At 40.4% G+C, this 17622-nt stretch overlaps 1 protein-coding gene across 8 annotated transcripts in view; it reads right to left on the bottom strand.

The window, feature by feature from the left end:
- Window positions 1-17622, bottom strand: part of MYO16 (myosin XVI) — a 483589-nt gene that overhangs the window by 64500 nt on the left and 401467 nt on the right. For all 8 annotated transcript variants that reach the window (XM_056555738.1, XM_056555737.1, XM_056555733.1 and 5 more), the window contains one exon: window positions 1278-1380. In XM_056555738.1, coding sequence (XP_056411713.1) covers window positions 1278-1380 — 103 coding nt within the window. The remainder of the gene's footprint in view (window positions 1-1277; window positions 1381-17622) is intronic.

Below are 17622 nucleotides of genomic sequence, written 5' to 3'. Positions count from 1 at the left end.
ATAGTCTCCTATCAAAAATTGCACCAAACAAAGAAATAATAAATGAAGTAACAGATTTTATTGGACAAATAATAATAAATAAAAGACATAAATAGTAAGATCAGCAATAGCCAGAAAAATATATGAGGATCCAATATAATATGCTCCTAGAGAATTGCCACTATTAGTGAAGCATATAAGGCAGTAGAATCACTGTCACAGTGTGTATACATAAAGAAGGCAAATATAGACATAATTAAAACTAGGAGAAAGGAGACAACGTGGATACATGATCACAAGGTGTACTATGAGAGCCTGGAAGCCTGGAGGCAGTAATGTAAACAATTCCCACTGAGGGGAAGGAAGAAATAAAGTTGTTAAAACCAGGCTCCCACAAGACATCCACGATCACCGTGTTATACTCACAGGGAGGATCACCCACAACCCCTACGCCGTTTCGCTACCCTGACGAAGCGGGTAGCGAAACGGCATAGGGGTTGTGGGTGAACCTCCCTGTGAGTATAACGCGGTGATCGTGGATGTCTTGTGGGAGCCTGGTTTTAACAACTTTGTTTCTTCCTTCCCCTCAGTGGGAATGGTTTACATTACTGCTTCCAGGCTCTCATAGTACACCTTGTGATCATGTATCCACGTTGTCTCCTTTCTCCTAGTTTTAATTATGTCTATATTTGCCTTCTTTATGTATACACACTGTGACAGTGATTCTACTGCCTTATATGCTTCACTAATAGTGGCAATTCTCTAGGAGCATATTATATTGGATCCTCATATATTTTTCTGGCTATTGCTGATCTTACTATTTATGTCTTTTATTTATTATTATTTGTCCAATAAAATTTGTTACTTCATTTATTATTTCTTTGTTTGGTGAAATTTTTGATAGGAGACTAGTCCTACTCACTTAGTTAAAGGTTTGTATCAGTCTACTAATCCACCTCCTGATCTGGACTATAGGCTGGTTGCGCTTACCTTCAGTTATGTTATATAAGCCAAAGTCCCTGGGGTCTAGACTAGCCCTATAAAACCATATTACCTAATTTCATCTAATAGCTGTCTTTTGCTTTATCGAATGTCTTATTTAATTAGGTGCAGTCTAAGGAAATTCTTAGTATTTGAATAAATAGAATTCAGGGAAAAATAAGCATTTTCTGGAAAACCTGGACACTTGGGAATCCCTTCACTGCATGCATCCAATTTATGCTAGACAATGGATGACGTGGGAAAATCCCAGTAGCTAATGAACATCACCTTATGCAAAGCAGTTGTCTTTACATTACCTGCCATCCTTGCTGCTTGCATTGCTCTAGAACATGTCGGCACTTTTCTTCAGGAGATGCTTTATGTTTCTGTCTTGTTAAGATTTCTGCTAGGTGCTTATACCTGAAATTCAGGTGCAGAGTTAATAGGAAAGTATTTCATGGCAGAGAACTTTAAGTAGATCTGTTTATTATATTGGTAATAAGTATACGTCTGCTGTGAAGTGACATCATACAATATACAACCATATCATAAAACTACCAGCCAAATATTCTATTGGGTCGACTCCACAAGACCTCTGGGGCTATGTTCACACGGGCAATGTCCGCACAGAAAATTTCCCTGCGGACATTGCCCCAACAGCGTAGCACCGGTAGAACATGCCAGTGCTAGGACAGCTCGGAAATGTGCAGTCTCATAGAGGGCAGGGCATTTCCATGCAGACTCCACAGAAAGAATAGACATGTCCATTCTTTCTGTACACTCTGGAATTGGGATATCCACAACTGAAACATCTGCTGCAGTAATTCCACTTTGTGAACAGTGCAGCAGAATCCCATTGATATCAATGGGACTCTACTGCTGCGGAATGTCCATGCAGAATTCCATTGTGTGAAGATACCCTGAAGCTGTCCTGTGGTATCTGGCACCAAGACATTAGCTGCAGACACAAACATCATATCTGGGAAATTTTGAGTTCAGGCTAAACCCCTCTAATTCTTTTCCATGTGTCTCAAATAATTCCTGAACAATTTTTTGCAGTGCGGCAGTGTGCATTATCCTTAAAGGGGTACTCCACCGGAAAACATTTTCTTCAATCAACTGGTGCCAGAAAGTTAAACAGATTTGTAAATTAAAATAGGTAAAAAACTGGGGATGTGCAGCTCACAATTAACTAGCCGAGGTAAGAGGGCTGTACACCTACACCTGGTGTTGTGATAAGGGAAACAAAACTAAAAAAGTAGCCAACCCCTCTAGGCTAGCATCAGTTGCCTGATACAGTGATGTAATGGTAAAAATGATGACTGGATCGTGCTTCAATTATAATATGAAAGTGCAAATTCATTACACAATAAAATACATATAAAATATACACAATAACTCCTCGAAACACAAGGGCCCTTGTGCCGAGGAAAAATGACAATATAAAACTTATAAAACTTATACACACACCAATAGCTAGCATTGAGAATTTTTTTGAGAATTTTTTAACAATGCAATAATACTTTAAATCCGGCCTCCGATATTTCAAATGGGTTAAATGTCCCTTAAAGGTATGGATTCCAATTATACGTAAGGTAAAGTCCCATATAGGATATAGATTCCAAATTTTAAACGTAGAATGGGTAAATTATAGTTACCAGTCTGCAATACATCCCGATAGAAAGTCACCTTGAGTTGAAATGTGGAGTCCGCACGATTAGGTGGTACCAGACGCTGGCATGCGTCCTCGCGGCGGTCTGCCTGCCACAGACCAGCTGTAATAATAACCGCTTGCTGATGTTTCGCTGCAGATGGTAACCACACGATGAAGCAGGTGCGGACTTCTAGGTAACTCGATGGTGGGTGACGTCACAGGCGCTTGGGCAATGCTGCCTGGAAGATGATTCCGGGAATGGTGTACTGCTTAGCAGAACTGGATCGGAGTTTGCCTTTGAACAGTCAGGTAGCGGTGATGTATAATAATCTTATACCTAGACGCGTTTCTGGGCTCACATGTGCTTTATACACGGCCCTTTCCTCAGTAGGTTTGCATGATCTCTGAAGCAACAGATCTACTATATATTCATCCGGTCGTAATCAAATAGATTGTGTAAAGGTGATACTTAAGATATTCGAAAACTAGGAATGGATCACTATGGAGGGGTTTGATGTGTAAAACCCGAACTGGTATTAGTATGGACTCTTAAGTCAGTACATACTTGTGGATCTTGCATTATCGCATTGTATGTATTGGTTTTAGCGATAGTTTCAACAAATTCACAATGGGCAAAAAACATATACTAACATCAACTGTATATATCCTAAAGTTAAATAGAGACTCTAAACATAAGGAATATAAAAGTTTCGCATGATGCGATGGGAATTCGCATCATGTGAATAGAGGCAATAGCAGATATGGTTCTTATGAACCAGTAAATATACAAATATAAAGAAGAGGAATAGATAATAGTAATAATGAAAAATAAATAAAATGAAAATGAAAATAATTAAATAAAATTGAATAAAATATTGATAAAATTAAAACTAGAAAATAAAAAAAAAAAAAAAAAAAAAAAAATTAAAAAAAAAAATTAAAAAATAAAATAAAATAAAAAAATATAAAAAAAATAAAAAATGAAATAAAAATATAAAATAAATAAATAATGAAAAAAAATATATATAAGTATAAATAAATAAAAATAAAAATGAAAATGAAAACAAAAATAAAAATGAAGTTAAAAATAATGAAAATGAAAAAAAAATAAATAAATAAATAAAAAAATAAATATATAAAATAAGTGAATAAAAGTAAATGAAATGCAATATTAATTACAATGAATATTACAAAATAAATATTACAAAATAGACTGACCATACAGTTCTCTCAGACCCGAGAAACTAACAAATATAATTTTTTATATATAGATACCACATTCTCAAAAAAAATTTATGAATTCGATACATTAGAGCCTAATGGACTTAATTCTACTTTTGAATTGTTTGGTTTTCTGTAGGAGACCTGCAGGATTCCAGGGTCTCCTCCTTTCTATTATATTGAAGGAGGGTCCCTGTAGCCCTCCATGTCCCCCTCATTCCGTCTCCTACCAAGAGTCACACTTGAGAATGTGGTATCTATATATAAAAAATTATATTTGTTAGTTTCTCGGGTCTGAGAGAACTGTATGGTCAGTCTATTTTGTAATATTTATTTTGTAATATTCATTGTAATTAATATTGCATTTTATTTACTTTTATTCACTTATTTTATATATTTATTTTTTTATTTATTTATTTATTTTTTTTTCATTTTCATTATTTTTAACTTCATTTTTATTTTTGTTTTCATTTTCATTTTTATTTTTATTTATTTATACTTATATATATTTTTTTTCATTATTTATTTATTTTATATTTTTATTTCATTTTTTATTTTTTTTATATTTATTTTATTTTATTTATTTTTTTTTTCTTTTTTTTCTTTTTTTTCTTTTTTTTTTTTTTATTTTTTTCTAGTTTTAATTTTATCAATATTTTATTCAATTTTATTTAATTATTTTCATTTTCATTTTATTTATTTTTCAGTATTACTATTATCTATTCCTCTTCTTTATATTTGTATATTTACTGGTTCATAAGAACCATATCTGCTATTGCCTCTATTCACATGATGCGAATTCCCATCGCATCATGCAAAACTTTTATATTCCTTATGTTTAGAGTCTCTATTTAACTTTAGGATATATACAGTTGATGTTAGTATATGTTTTTTGCCCATTGTGAATTTGTTGAAACTATCGCTAAAACCAATACATACAATGCGATAATGCAAGATCCGCAAGTATGTACTGACTTAAGAGTCCATACTAATACCAGTTCGGGTTTTACACATCAAACCCCTCCATAGTGATCCATTCCTAGTTTTCGAATATCTTAAGTATCACCTTTACACAATCTATTTGATTACGACCGGATGAATATATAGTAGATCTGTTGCTTCAGAGATCATGCAAACCTACTGAGGAAAGGGCCGTGTATAAAGCACATGTGAGCCCAGAAACGCGTCTAGGTATAAGATTATTATACATCACCGCTACCTGACTGTTCAAAGGCAAACTCCGATCCAGTTCTGCTAAGCAGTACACCATTCCCGGAATCATCTTCCAGGCAGCATTGCCCAAGCGCCTGTGACGTCACCCACCATCGAGTTACCTAGAAGTCCGCACCTGCTTCATCGTGTGGTTACCATCTGCAGCGAAACATCAGCAAGCGGTTATTATTACAGCTGGTCTGTGGCAGACAGACCGCCGCGAGGACGCATGCCAGCGTCTGGTACCACCTAATCGTGCGGACTCCACATTTCAACTCAAGGTGACTTTCTATCGGGATGTATTGCAGACTGGTAACTATAATTTACCCATTCTACGTTTAAAATTTGGAATCTATATCCTATATGGGACTTTACCTTACGTATAATTGGAATCCATACCTTTAAGGGACATTTAACCCATTTGAAATATCGGAGGCCGGATTTAAAGTATTATTGCATTGTTAAAAAATTCTCAAAAAAATTCTCAATGCTAGCTATTGGTGTGTGTATAAGTTTTATAAGTTTTATATTGTAATTTTTCCTCGGCACAAGGGCCCTTGTGTTTCGAGGAGTTATTGTGTATATTTTATATGTATTTTATTGTGTAATGAATTTGCACTTTCATATTATAATTGAAGCACGATCCAGTCATCATTTTTACCATTACATCACTGTATCAGGCAACTGATGCTAGCCTAGAGGGGTTGGCTACTTTTTTAGATTTGTAAATTACTTCTATTAAAAAATCGTAATCCTTCCAGTAGTTATCAGCGGCTGTATGATTCACAGGAAGTTGTTTTCTTTTAGAATTTCCTTTCTGCCTGACCACAGTGCTCTCTGTTGACACCTCTGTCCATTTTAGGAACTGTCCAGAGTAGGAACAAATCCCCATAGAAAACCTCTCCTGCTCTGGACAGTTCCTAAAATGGACAGAGGTGTCAGCAGAGAGCACCATGGTCAGGCAGAAAGGAAATTCAAAAAGAGGACCACTTCCTGTGGATCATACGGCAGCTGATAACTACTGGAAGGATTAAGATTTTTTAATAGAAGTGGGAGGAGTCTTTTCACTCTTTGAGCTCTGCTCTTTCTGCCAAGCTGAGGTCCAATGCAATCGAATCTAGGAGTGTGTCTGAGTCATAGGAGGCCTCAAGTCAGTCCTGCAGCCACAAGCTACAAGTAAGCTACAGTCACAGCATTGTCAGTCACAAGTCAAGTCAATTCAGTCACCGTCATCTTCTGTCTAGTCAACATGGCCTGCACTAAATTGTCCAAATCTACTGCAAGTCCCAGCATGCCCTTAAGGTCTCTGAAGTCACCTCCGTGGGCCTGGCTGAACTGTACAGTTGTCCGTAACTTGGCATCAGTCATTATTGCCCCCACGCCTAGCCCAGCATCCATCGGTATACCTTCGGGTGGTATTGAGGATAAACCACACCCTGGTGTCACGAATACAAGGGGTTAATGCCATCTGCCCCTAGGGTAATTCCATCTGCCCTGCATCTCACACCCCTTACCACAACTTTTGGCGTCACGAACAGGATACGGGTGTGTGCCTTATGAGAAAAGTCCTCCCCCAGTCTGAACTGTGTCCAGTATTGTCAGAAAATCTCATGCCAATCAAATTAAAATTTGTGCCAGAAAGTGTACGGGACTTTCTCAGTGGAAAGTGTTTTACCTGAGGTGCTTGTGAAGAAAGGGAGGTGAAGAAAAGTTTATAGCCTGCCATTGGGAACAGTGCTGGAGTCGTAAATACAATGTGCAAGATTTGTGCCGAAGCAATGTTACGTGCCAAGATGTCTACCACCATACCTGAAAGGGTTAATCTGGTGGAAGAAAAGCGCATGAAAGGATTCAACCAAAGCCAGTGTCCCACCCCTGGGCGTGGAAGCCAAGTCGCAGCTCCTAGCCCTAAGTTGAACTTGAAAGGTCTGCCCTTTGTTGCCAGGGGGGAGGAAGAAGAGGACTTCCAGTCCCAGGCCCTGCTGATGACGAAGTTCCATCCGGTGGCCATTTTGTTGAGACCGATATAAGAAGTGGAGCGGAGCCGGACCTCTTCAGTCTTGCAGAAGTTCCTGATGAGAGCAAGAAGATGGCGGATGCACAGCAGAGCACGAGAGCAGAGAGTCCCAAGATGGCGCAGGAGGCCCGGCAAGTTGCCGCGGCACAGATGTTCCAGGAGTTAGCTGATCGTCTGCAGAGATTCTCCATCGGGGCCAAAGACGCCCACGTTAAAGTTCCGCTACCTAAGAACGATGGAAACTGGCCTGCAACTCCGGCGGGTAGAACGCCTAAATCATCGCGAGGATCGTCCTGGGTATCCGGGGCTGAGATCCCCACGGAGAAGTCGGAAGTGAGTACCTTGGCCGAGGCCCAGTTCTCTACCCCTCCATCTACCCCCAGTCCAGAGCCAGCGCCCCAGGTCCAGCAGCCCCCAGCACTTCCCCGGTCACCACCGCTGCCACAGCGGCTACTTGGCAAGGAGCCAACACTGATCCAGTTCATGAGGGACCATCTCCTACCCCTGCCAGGGAAGTCCCACCCTCCTGTCCCAGCAGCCTGGGACGAAAACGCCAAATATGAGGACGAAGTGGCTGCCATAGTGGAAAAGTTAACTCCTTTACAAAGCAGGACGTATATTTACGTCCTGTGCCGGCTCCCGCAATATAACGCAGAGTCACGGGGATACCAACGTCCGGGACCCGCGGCTAATATCGGACATCACCGATCATGGTGATGCCCGGTATTAACCCTTCAGACGCAGCTATCAAAGTTGATCAATGTGTCTGAAGTGATAGTGAAACCTTCCCGGCAGCTCAGTGGTGCTGTTCGGGACCACCGTGGGGAAATCGCGGCACCCCAAACAGCATGCAGGACACGAAGAGGATCCCTACCTGCCTCCTGCGTTTCCTATCGCCGAATGACTGCTCCGTGCCTGAGATCCAGGCAGGAGCAGTGGAGCGGCGATATCACTGATCAATGCCATGCTATTGCATGGCAGTTACCAGTGTAGGAAATCAGTGTGTGCAATGTTATAGTCCCTTATGAAAATAAAGTGTTTAATAAATGTGATTTAACCCCTTCCCTGAATCACAGTCTGAATCACCCCCCCTTTTTCCATAAAAAAAACTATGTAATTAAAAATAAGTATAAACATATGTGGTATCGTCACTTGCGTAAATGTCCAAACTATAAAAATATATCATTAATTAAACCGCACGGTCAATGGCGTACACATAAAAAAAATTCAAAGGTCCAAAATAGCGTATTTTTTTATCACTTTTTATACCATAAAAAAAAGAATAAAAAGTCTGATCAAAACAAAAATGGTACCGATAAAAAACTTCAGATCACGGCACAAAAAAAAGAGCCCTCATACATCCTCATATGCGGAAAAATAAAAAAGTTATAGTGGTCAGAAGAGGACATTTTTAAAAGTATCAATTTTCAAGCATGTAGTTATGATTTTTTCCAGAAGTAAGACAAAATCAAACCTATATAAGTTGGGTATCATTTTAATTGTATGGACCTACAGAATAAAGAGAAGGTGTCATTTTTACCGAAAAATGCACTGTGTAGAAACGGATGCCCCTAAAAGTTACAAAATGGCATTTTTTTTTCAATTTTGTTGCACAATGATTTTCTTTTTGGTTTTGTTGTAGATTTTTGGGTAAAATGACTGATGTCGTTACAAAGTAGAATTGGTGGTGAAAAAATAAGCCATCATATGGATTTTTAAGTGGTAAATAGAAAAGGGTTATGATTTTAAAAGGTAAGGAGGAAAAAAAGAAAATGCAAAAGCTGCACAGCAGCAAGACACTAAGAGCCTTGAGGCCTTATATATCAGAAGGCTAGAACAACCCTGAGAGAGAGAGACACCCCTAGAGTGGCGGAGAGCTACAGTCATCAAGTTTGACAGTATGGCACATTGATGGACTGCCACCACGATGGCACTATTTTGGTCAACAGGAGAGCGTTGAAGAGAGATTACCTCCCTCCACCTCTACACTCCCTAGAGAACGGTGAGATTGTGGAGTACACCCCTGTACAGAGCCTGCGAGGGGAATGGGCAGCAGCTGTCACCAGGCCCAAGAATCCTATGCAAATCCCCTTTGCCTATTTCCCCTTTGAAGATTGTGACTCAGATCCATTTGGTCTCCTGCCACCAAGCGTCAAGGGGAAACTTGTCCAAAAAGAATGGTATCCTGAGTCACCTGTCATGAACCCCAAGTATCTGCATTGAGGCTCGTCCACAGATGTGCCCAGGCCTACTCCTGCTGTTGCGGAGGTTTGGCCTACCCAGTGGGCACCAACCAAAGTGCCTTGACCTACTCCTGCTGAGGAGGAGGTTTGGCCCGCCCAACAGGCACCTACAACTGACCCCCCAGTGGCGCAAGCTACTACTGTACAAGTAGTGATCACCATGAGCCTGACCATCACTGAATCCAGTTTGTCCCACGTGTCGTGGGATAACCATTTCAGTCCTGTGGAGGGGGCAAAGTCACGTGGCCCTAGGTACATGTCCCAACCTAGCAAACAAGCGGATCATCGAGGTTGGGATGGAAAGTTGCCAGGCCACAGTGCCTGAATCTTGCAAGATGTTTGCTATTTCTTGAGTCGACAAGACTAACTGTATTTTATGTGGAAGCATTGTTGTTGTTACAGGTTATGCAACATTCAAGAAAAAGTCTCTGACAAACTTGTGAAGAAGTTTATTTGCAACCATATACGTAAGCATGTTCCCGGCTTTTAGCCGTAATTCTTTACTGAGAACTCAAAATGTACCCAAACTGTGGAGCGGTACTAGGAAAAAACGTATGCTGTAAGAGTAATATATTTTTTTTATTGCACAAGGTAATGCACATGTGGGCGTATTATACTGTTTATGGTGTGTTTTAATAAAGTGTATAAAACATGTATATACAGAAATGTCTAAGATGGTTCTCTGTGTCTATGACGATTTATATAAGGGGTACCCTGACCAGGTCAGGAGAAGTGTAACTGCCTAACTGCCAGGACAAATACCAGCTAGGTACAGTGAGAAGGTGAAAGGCATTGTGGTGGATGGGTGATATGTGTCACCAAGGCTCCTGGCATTGGTGAAGTAAGAGCCGGTATTTATTCAGTGTCTGTGCTGCGATGCAGTCTGACACTATGGCCGTAGTATGGCTGGAAGGCCAATCCGGGACAGCTCTTACTGGGAATGATCAAGTGTAGGGTGGGGATTATTCCCCAAATCACAGTCATCACAGTACATAGAGTAAGTTGCAGTACCATGTATAAAGTTGTTGGTATAATACATAGTCTAATTTAGTCAACTTACATACTGTAGTGTATTGTGTATAAATTAGGACTGTAGCCAGGATGTATATAACCAGTCCACAATTGCCTAATGTACATATGTCCAATCCTTTTTTCCTGTCCACGTGTACAGGGTACTCTACTGGCCAGAGGGTTCCCCTGAGGTATAAGTCAAACACACATAGTGACATAGTACAGTATATAAACTTAACCTTGTTGCATAGTGTAAAAATATGTATGGAGTTCTGGGGATAAATAGCTTTTGCCAATGGGCCCATCAGCTAAAGGCATTGGGTAGATAGCCTGTGGCAGCCCTATCTGCAACTTGTGTGTTTAAGTGTCTTAAGTGTGTTAAAAGTGCAGTTACAAGGGTAATGAATCCCATATGTTTACAAATTTATTCCCAAAAGGAGCATGTATGGACATTTTTTCTAAAGTGCTACATGGACTCGTCCTCAGTTGTTGTTAACTATCCAGACCTGTGAAGGACATTAGATAATAATGCCACAAGAACTGTCAGTCTAGGCCCCAGTGGCTACTTCCAGTCATCCGCCCTCCAGGACTGGGCACTGAGGACACCTGTGCTTAAGAGGGGGAATTTGCGGTTGCCCAGTATGGGAGTTGTTACCCCATACTCTTCCTGCCCTGTCAGGCAGTGTCCCCTGGGCCCCCTTACATCTGTTCCCTCATGTACATATGTTTTGCCATTTGTTATGCTGTAAAGTGTGTAATGAAGTGTTATAACTTTAAGAAATGTTCCCATGTGATCTTCAGTTGTCATGTGATTGTTACCCAGGAGGTATCAGTGACCATGTGACTTAAGGGTGACCAATGGTACCCAACCAGAGTCTCCCCCATAAAAGCCCTGGGAGGACTCTCACTCTCTCTGAGCTCTGCTCTTTCTGCTAAGCTGAGGTCCAGCACAGTCGAGTGTAGGAGTGTGTCTGGAGTCATGGGAGGCCTCAAGTCAGTCCTGCAGCCACAAGCTACAAGTAAGCTACAGTCACAACATTGTCAGTCACAAGTCAAGTCAGTCACCGTCATCTACTGTCTAGTCAAAGTGGCCTGCACTAAATTGTCCAGGTCTACTGCAAGTTCCAGCAAGCCCTTAAGGTCTCTGAAGTCACTGGTCACCTCCGTGGGCCTGGCTGAACTGTATAGACTGTTCCATCTGTCACTCAGTAAAGGTACAGTGATCTGTAACTTGGCATCAGAGTCATTATTGCCCCCCCCCCCCCCCCCGTCTAGCCCAGGATCCATCGGTATACCTTTGGTTGGTAAAGGCATCACGAATACAAGGGGTTGATGCTATCTGTCCCCAGGGCAATTCCATCTGCCCTACTCTCTCACACCCCTTACCACACCTAAACATCTTATCCCCTATACAAAGGATAGGGTAAGATGTCTGATCGCGGGGTCTGGCTGCTGGGACCTCGTGTGATCTCTTTGCTGGCACCCCGGTGTTCTGAACATTTATGTGATGGTGATATGACAGCACGCCCCCTCCATTCATGTCTATGGGAGGAGGCGTGACAGATATGGAGTAGAAGTTCACAGCTGTCAACAGATCAGAGCATGTGTAAAAAAAAATGAAAAATGTATGGAAAAGTGCAAAATGTAGGGAAACCCTAGTAAATACCCTGGGAAAAATTGTAGGGAATTAAAATCCACAAAGAAAACTACACTCCAGGGCCAGTATCTTTAGATATGTGGGTGGTATAAATACTACTACAGTACATTTTTCTTTTCAAGTTGAGGAAATCTGTTTTTAAAGCAAAGTTCTGTACAAGCCAGATTTATAGTAACAATGCAATTTTACAAACACATTCATTTTTAACAATGCATTTTTAGCAATTACATAGTGTTGTTCTACAGAATATTACAGCTAAATGAATTGGATTTTATATTTGATGCTTAATGTTATTAAGGGCTCGGTAATGAATTACTGCCAGTCCCTTTTTAAGTATAAGCTTATCAGTCACTTGCAGACATCCAGTAATATAGAAGTGATGGAACATGAACGGGGATTTTATTAATAGCTATGGACTTACTTCACCGACTCATCACAACTTCCTTTGCTAGTGACATCCACTTGCTGACTCAAGCAAAGATTGCAAAGTCATTGTTATAGCAAAAGTCTGGTAAATCCTGCTTAGATTTTAGAAAGCTGGCATACAGGAATGAAAGAAATAAATATACTATGCTCAACCTGTAAATAGGGCTATAGAGTAACATATGTGTTGTTTTAAATCTACCTTGGATAATCTCATTTTGTTAGAATGGACACTGACCTACTATGTAGGTCCATATTTATCAATCAGCCTGAAACCCTAATTGTCTGGTTTTTCCCATAGCAACCAATCACAGCTCAACTTTCACTTTACAAGAGCTTGTTAAGATATAAAAGTTGGGCTGTGATTGGTTGTTAAAGAGAAAAAAAAAGCAGACAATTAGGGTTTCAGGTTGATTAATAAATATGGACCATAATGCATACAGGATATCTTAAACCTGGGACCCTCAGTGGATTGAAATCTAAAAACAAACATTCATTTTTCCCGTAGTGCCACCTCAGGAGGAACCGGGCATTACAATAATTTCATTTTATTCAATGAGCTGTCCATGTAAATTGCAGACATGATGGGTCCTACAGGGGGGAAGCACTCTCTGTGCTTCCTTACGCTATGTTCACACAGAGGAATTTCCATGCTGAATTCCTCATAAAATTCAGCTCGGATGTCACAAAATTGATAGCACATAGCACATTATGTTCAAAGGGGATTTCCACCGTGAAAATTCCACAAAAAAAATTTCTTAAAATTTTGCAGAATTCCAGGTGGAAACCCATTGATCTCAATGGGGCTCTGAATTTCGGCAAAATTCCGTATTTTGAGTACAACAAAATTCTGACGAAATTACAAATTCTACAGAATTGCAAAAATTCCACAGCAAGCTTTGCCGAATGGAATTTGAGCGGAACAGCAGAATTTCGGCCATGTGAACATAGCCTTACTGATGAGCATTCTGATCGGTGGACTCTTATTTAATTCAGAATTGTCTTTTACAGTATTTCCATTTTTTAACCAGAAAACCCTTACAGAAGACAACATGTCAATGCAATTTTAGATGATCTTCTCATTTAGGCAGATTATAAAACTATGCAGGTGGCAAGCTAGATCCAGGACCACATGTCTGAACTGCACATACTCGTCATATGCTAACAGCAAACATGGTACACACCAAATAAAATAGTATACTGTAATATACTGCTTATTATGTTTATTGCTATATATTTCTGTGTAAAAGTTTGGATACCCTGGCAGAAATTTTGGAATTTGGACATTGATTTAGAAAACGTGACTGACGCAAAAAACTCTTATTTAAGTATGGGGATCATTTGAGACCCTTTATTATCACAAAGTTGTTAAAGGAGTACACCGTTGGGGACCCTGCGATCCCCCCTGCAGCAGCCCGGTACCTCAGAAGCCCAGAGCAAAGTTTTCTCCGAAGCTGATGACGGGCGGTGCAGGGGACTGGGCATCATGACGTCACGGCCTGCCCTTTCGTGATGTCATGCCCCACCACCTCTATACAAGTCTATGGGAGGGACGTGACGCCCCTTCCATAGACCTGAATTGAGGGGGGCAGATGTGATGTCACGAAGGGGCGGGGTCATGGCATCACGATGCCCCGTCCCCTGCACGGCCTGTCATCAGCCTCGGAGAAAACGTAGCTAAGAGCTGCTGAGGTACCGGGCTGCTGCAGGGGGGATCATGGGGGTTGCCAGTGGCGAGCCCTCCACGATCAGACATCTTATACCCTATCCTTTGGATAGGGGATAAGATGTCTAACAGCAAAGTACCCCTTTAAGCTCCTTTTTAAATCAAAGTGATACCAGAAATCACCAAAATGGCCATGATGAAAAGTTTATATACCTTGAATATTTGCCTTATTACAGGCACACAAGGTGACACAAAAGGTGACACACATGGCAATTAAAGGTTAATTTTCCTGGTTGTTAAATAGGAATGTATCACAGTTACTAAAGCCTTTGTAAGTGACTTCTAACTTAGTGTTTCTCCTCTGTTGGAGTATACTCACTCTAAATTTACCTCATGTCCCTATTGTTCTCTGGCTGCATACATTTAATTAAGATGATACTATTACCGATGTTGTTGTGTTTACTACCATATAGCGCTGTTATTATCTCTAATTGTCTTTTTAAATCCCTTAACTTCATGAGGTCAGCCTTTATCTGGGGTAATTTTCGATCCAAACTGAAGCGTACTGCATGTACTGCAAAGACCTAAGAGATTGGCTGGGGCAGCGCTACTAGATTTTATTTTTGTATTATCTCGCTGGCCAACCTCACCTGCTATATTATTGGGTGCCTTCCATGTCCCTGCCAAACTCTGAGAGTCATTTGGTGCATGCAACTCATATTACTTGTTTATTAGACTAGAGGCTACTTGTTTACTACAAGAGGATAGTAACTCTAGATATCCCCAGAGATTGTTACCTCTGCATGAATTGGCTAGATCTGTTTTGTGCTATGCTTAGAGGGTGTCCATTTATTTTCACACCATAGATGAAATGCTCTTGTGGGACAATAACTATCTTTCTAATTTGCTTCCAGGTGAGGACCCCTCCTCTTGGTCTGTGTACAATATTCATACCATGGGTGATATATTTGACCGGGATGTTTTTCTTTTTTTCTTTTGCTCAGTTATAAGTGAAGTATAAGGTCGCTTGTACGTTTAGATATCTTTGAATCAGTAGTATTCTGCAATCTCATTTTCCCAATGTTAGGGTAGACTCCTATCTCCTCCTTTCCACTAATTAGAGTTTTCTGCTCCTAAGGTCCCTTTGTATATCAGTGACAATTACTGCAGACCCTTTACCAGTTAGGCATAAATGGGCATCGCTCATCCCCACTTTTATAGCCGAGGATTGAAAGGCTATGGAGTCACATCTTTCAGTTTTCTCTGCATCCAATAATAAAATGACAAAATGTAATACCATTCTCCAATCCTACCTTATCCCCCTGAGGTTGTTTTATATTAATCGTTTGTCCTCCTTAGATGTAAGGCCCCTGATGACGATTTTCTGCATCTGGGGATCGAGTACTTCTGGTGTGATTTGTTGTCCTTTCTATCTTCCCTGCTAGGTGTTTCTGTATTATCAAGGATTGAGGTTTGCCTCTTTGGCTCATTGAATGAGGAGCTTTGAAAACACCATGCACACATGTGCAAAGTGCTTTTACTCACAAGAAAAACCATTGTTTTGAGATGGATGGTAGATCAACTACCTTCTAACAGTATTTGGATGTCGCTTGTTCATACTGCCATTCTATTTAAAAAGATGATTTATTAGAACTGTTGCCCACAGAAATTTCCTGAGATCTGGGATACTGGGAACAATTGCTTTACCACTGTTTTTGAATCTCCCCACACTGATTCTCTGATCCCTTAATGCTTTTTATGTTTACTACAGTTGTTTTTGTGCCATTCTGTGACTCTTCAATGTGAAATCTCCCTGTTTACATGGACCTTTGGTGTACTGCTAATGGAACTATGTTTTTTTTTTTGTTTTTTTTATAGTTTCATAGTTTTATTGTTATAGTTTTTCCTTACGTTGACATTACTCTGTACTCCAAGAACAAGGACTTTGCATCAGACATCTTGATACCAAGCCAAGGTCAGGTAGAATAAGAACGGTTTCAGTCACAACTGCCAAAATAATTGTATGGGATATATAGAAAAATCCACAGGAGAAATAAAGACTGCCCTGCTTGGCTACAATATGCCTGCCCATATCTTGATGCCTCACAGCTTCAGGCACACTGTTATTTGTAGCGACAAGACCAAAATAGAGCTTTATGGTCACACAATTATATGCACTGCACTTGAAGAGGGATAAACAAAATATACAGTGAAAAGAATACCATCTCTCCCTAAAAGTATTGTGGTGCCTCATGAATCTTGTGGAAATTGATGGACAGATGAATGGAGCATGTCATCAGAAAATACTGGCAGACAATTTGCATTCTTCTCCACAACACTCTTGGACTTTCCAGCATGACAATAACCTAAAGCTCAAGGCTAAATTCACCCTCAAGTAGTTACAGCATAAAAAGGTGAATATCATCGAGCCACTCTAGGGAGATCTCAGATGCGTGGTTCATGCAAGGTGACCAAAGATTTTACATGACCTGGAGGTATTTTGCCAAGAAGAATGGGCAACTATACCACCTGCAAGAATTTAGGGCCTCAGAAAACTATAACAAGACTGCATCCTGTAAGGCTGGGTTCACGTATGTTCAGCATCCGGCATAGTGTCCCTCTGGGGTGCCCCGGAGGGAAACTGATGCTAGAACAGATCCCATTCATTTGAATGTGACAGTTCACAATCATCCAGCGTCTCAATTATAGAACCAGATGGTGACACGTTTATGCCATTCACCGTATGGGATCATTAACATTATATTTAGATAGTTCGGACTTTTACATCTGGCAATACCGAATATGTTTATGAAAAAAAAAATTTGGGTGGGGGGTGCGGGGGTAAAATGGGAAAAACAGACAATTTAAATTTTTATTGGGAAAAGGGATTTTCCACTTTTTTTTACTTTTTATTTTTACATTTTTCAACTTTTTTTTAAACACTTTTTATGTCCCCATAGGGGACTATCTATAGCAATCATTTGATTGCTAATACTGTGCAGTGCTATGCATAGGTCATAGCACTGATCAGTATTATCGGTCATCTTCTGCTCTGGTCTGCTCGATCTCAGACCAGAGCAGAAGACCCCGGGAGATGGTCGGAGCCAAGTGAGGGGACCTCCGGCCGCCATGCTGGATGATAGGATCAACGCTGCAGCGCTGCGGCCGATCCGATCATCCATTCAAAGTTCCGCACTGCCGCAGATGCTGTGATCTGTATTGATCACGGCATCTGAGGGGTTAATGGCAGACATCTGCGCGATCACAGATGTCTGCGCGAAGTCCCGCCAAACCAGGACGTACATTTGTCAGTGGTCATTAAGGAGTTAAATAAATCTGTAAGTTTTTAGGGAAAGGTGGTTGTTAAACTCCATTTCTTCTTTGGGTTTGCTATTATAGTCCCTATTTTTTGAATTCTCATCGAGGGCTATGTAGACACAATACGGTAAATATGTTAATTAAGGAGCTACGGTTTATAAGGTATCTTATAGGACCTCTGTGTATGTATTTAGAAAATGTGTTATGCCTGCTTATTCATATATTACCAGTACAACTATT

This window comes from Hyla sarda, chromosome 2 (genome assembly GCF_029499605.1).
Source record: "Hyla sarda isolate aHylSar1 chromosome 2, aHylSar1.hap1, whole genome shotgun sequence".
NCBI lineage: Eukaryota > Metazoa > Chordata > Amphibia > Anura > Hylidae > Hyla > Hyla sarda.
This window is presented reverse-complemented; position numbering and strand designations above follow the sequence as displayed.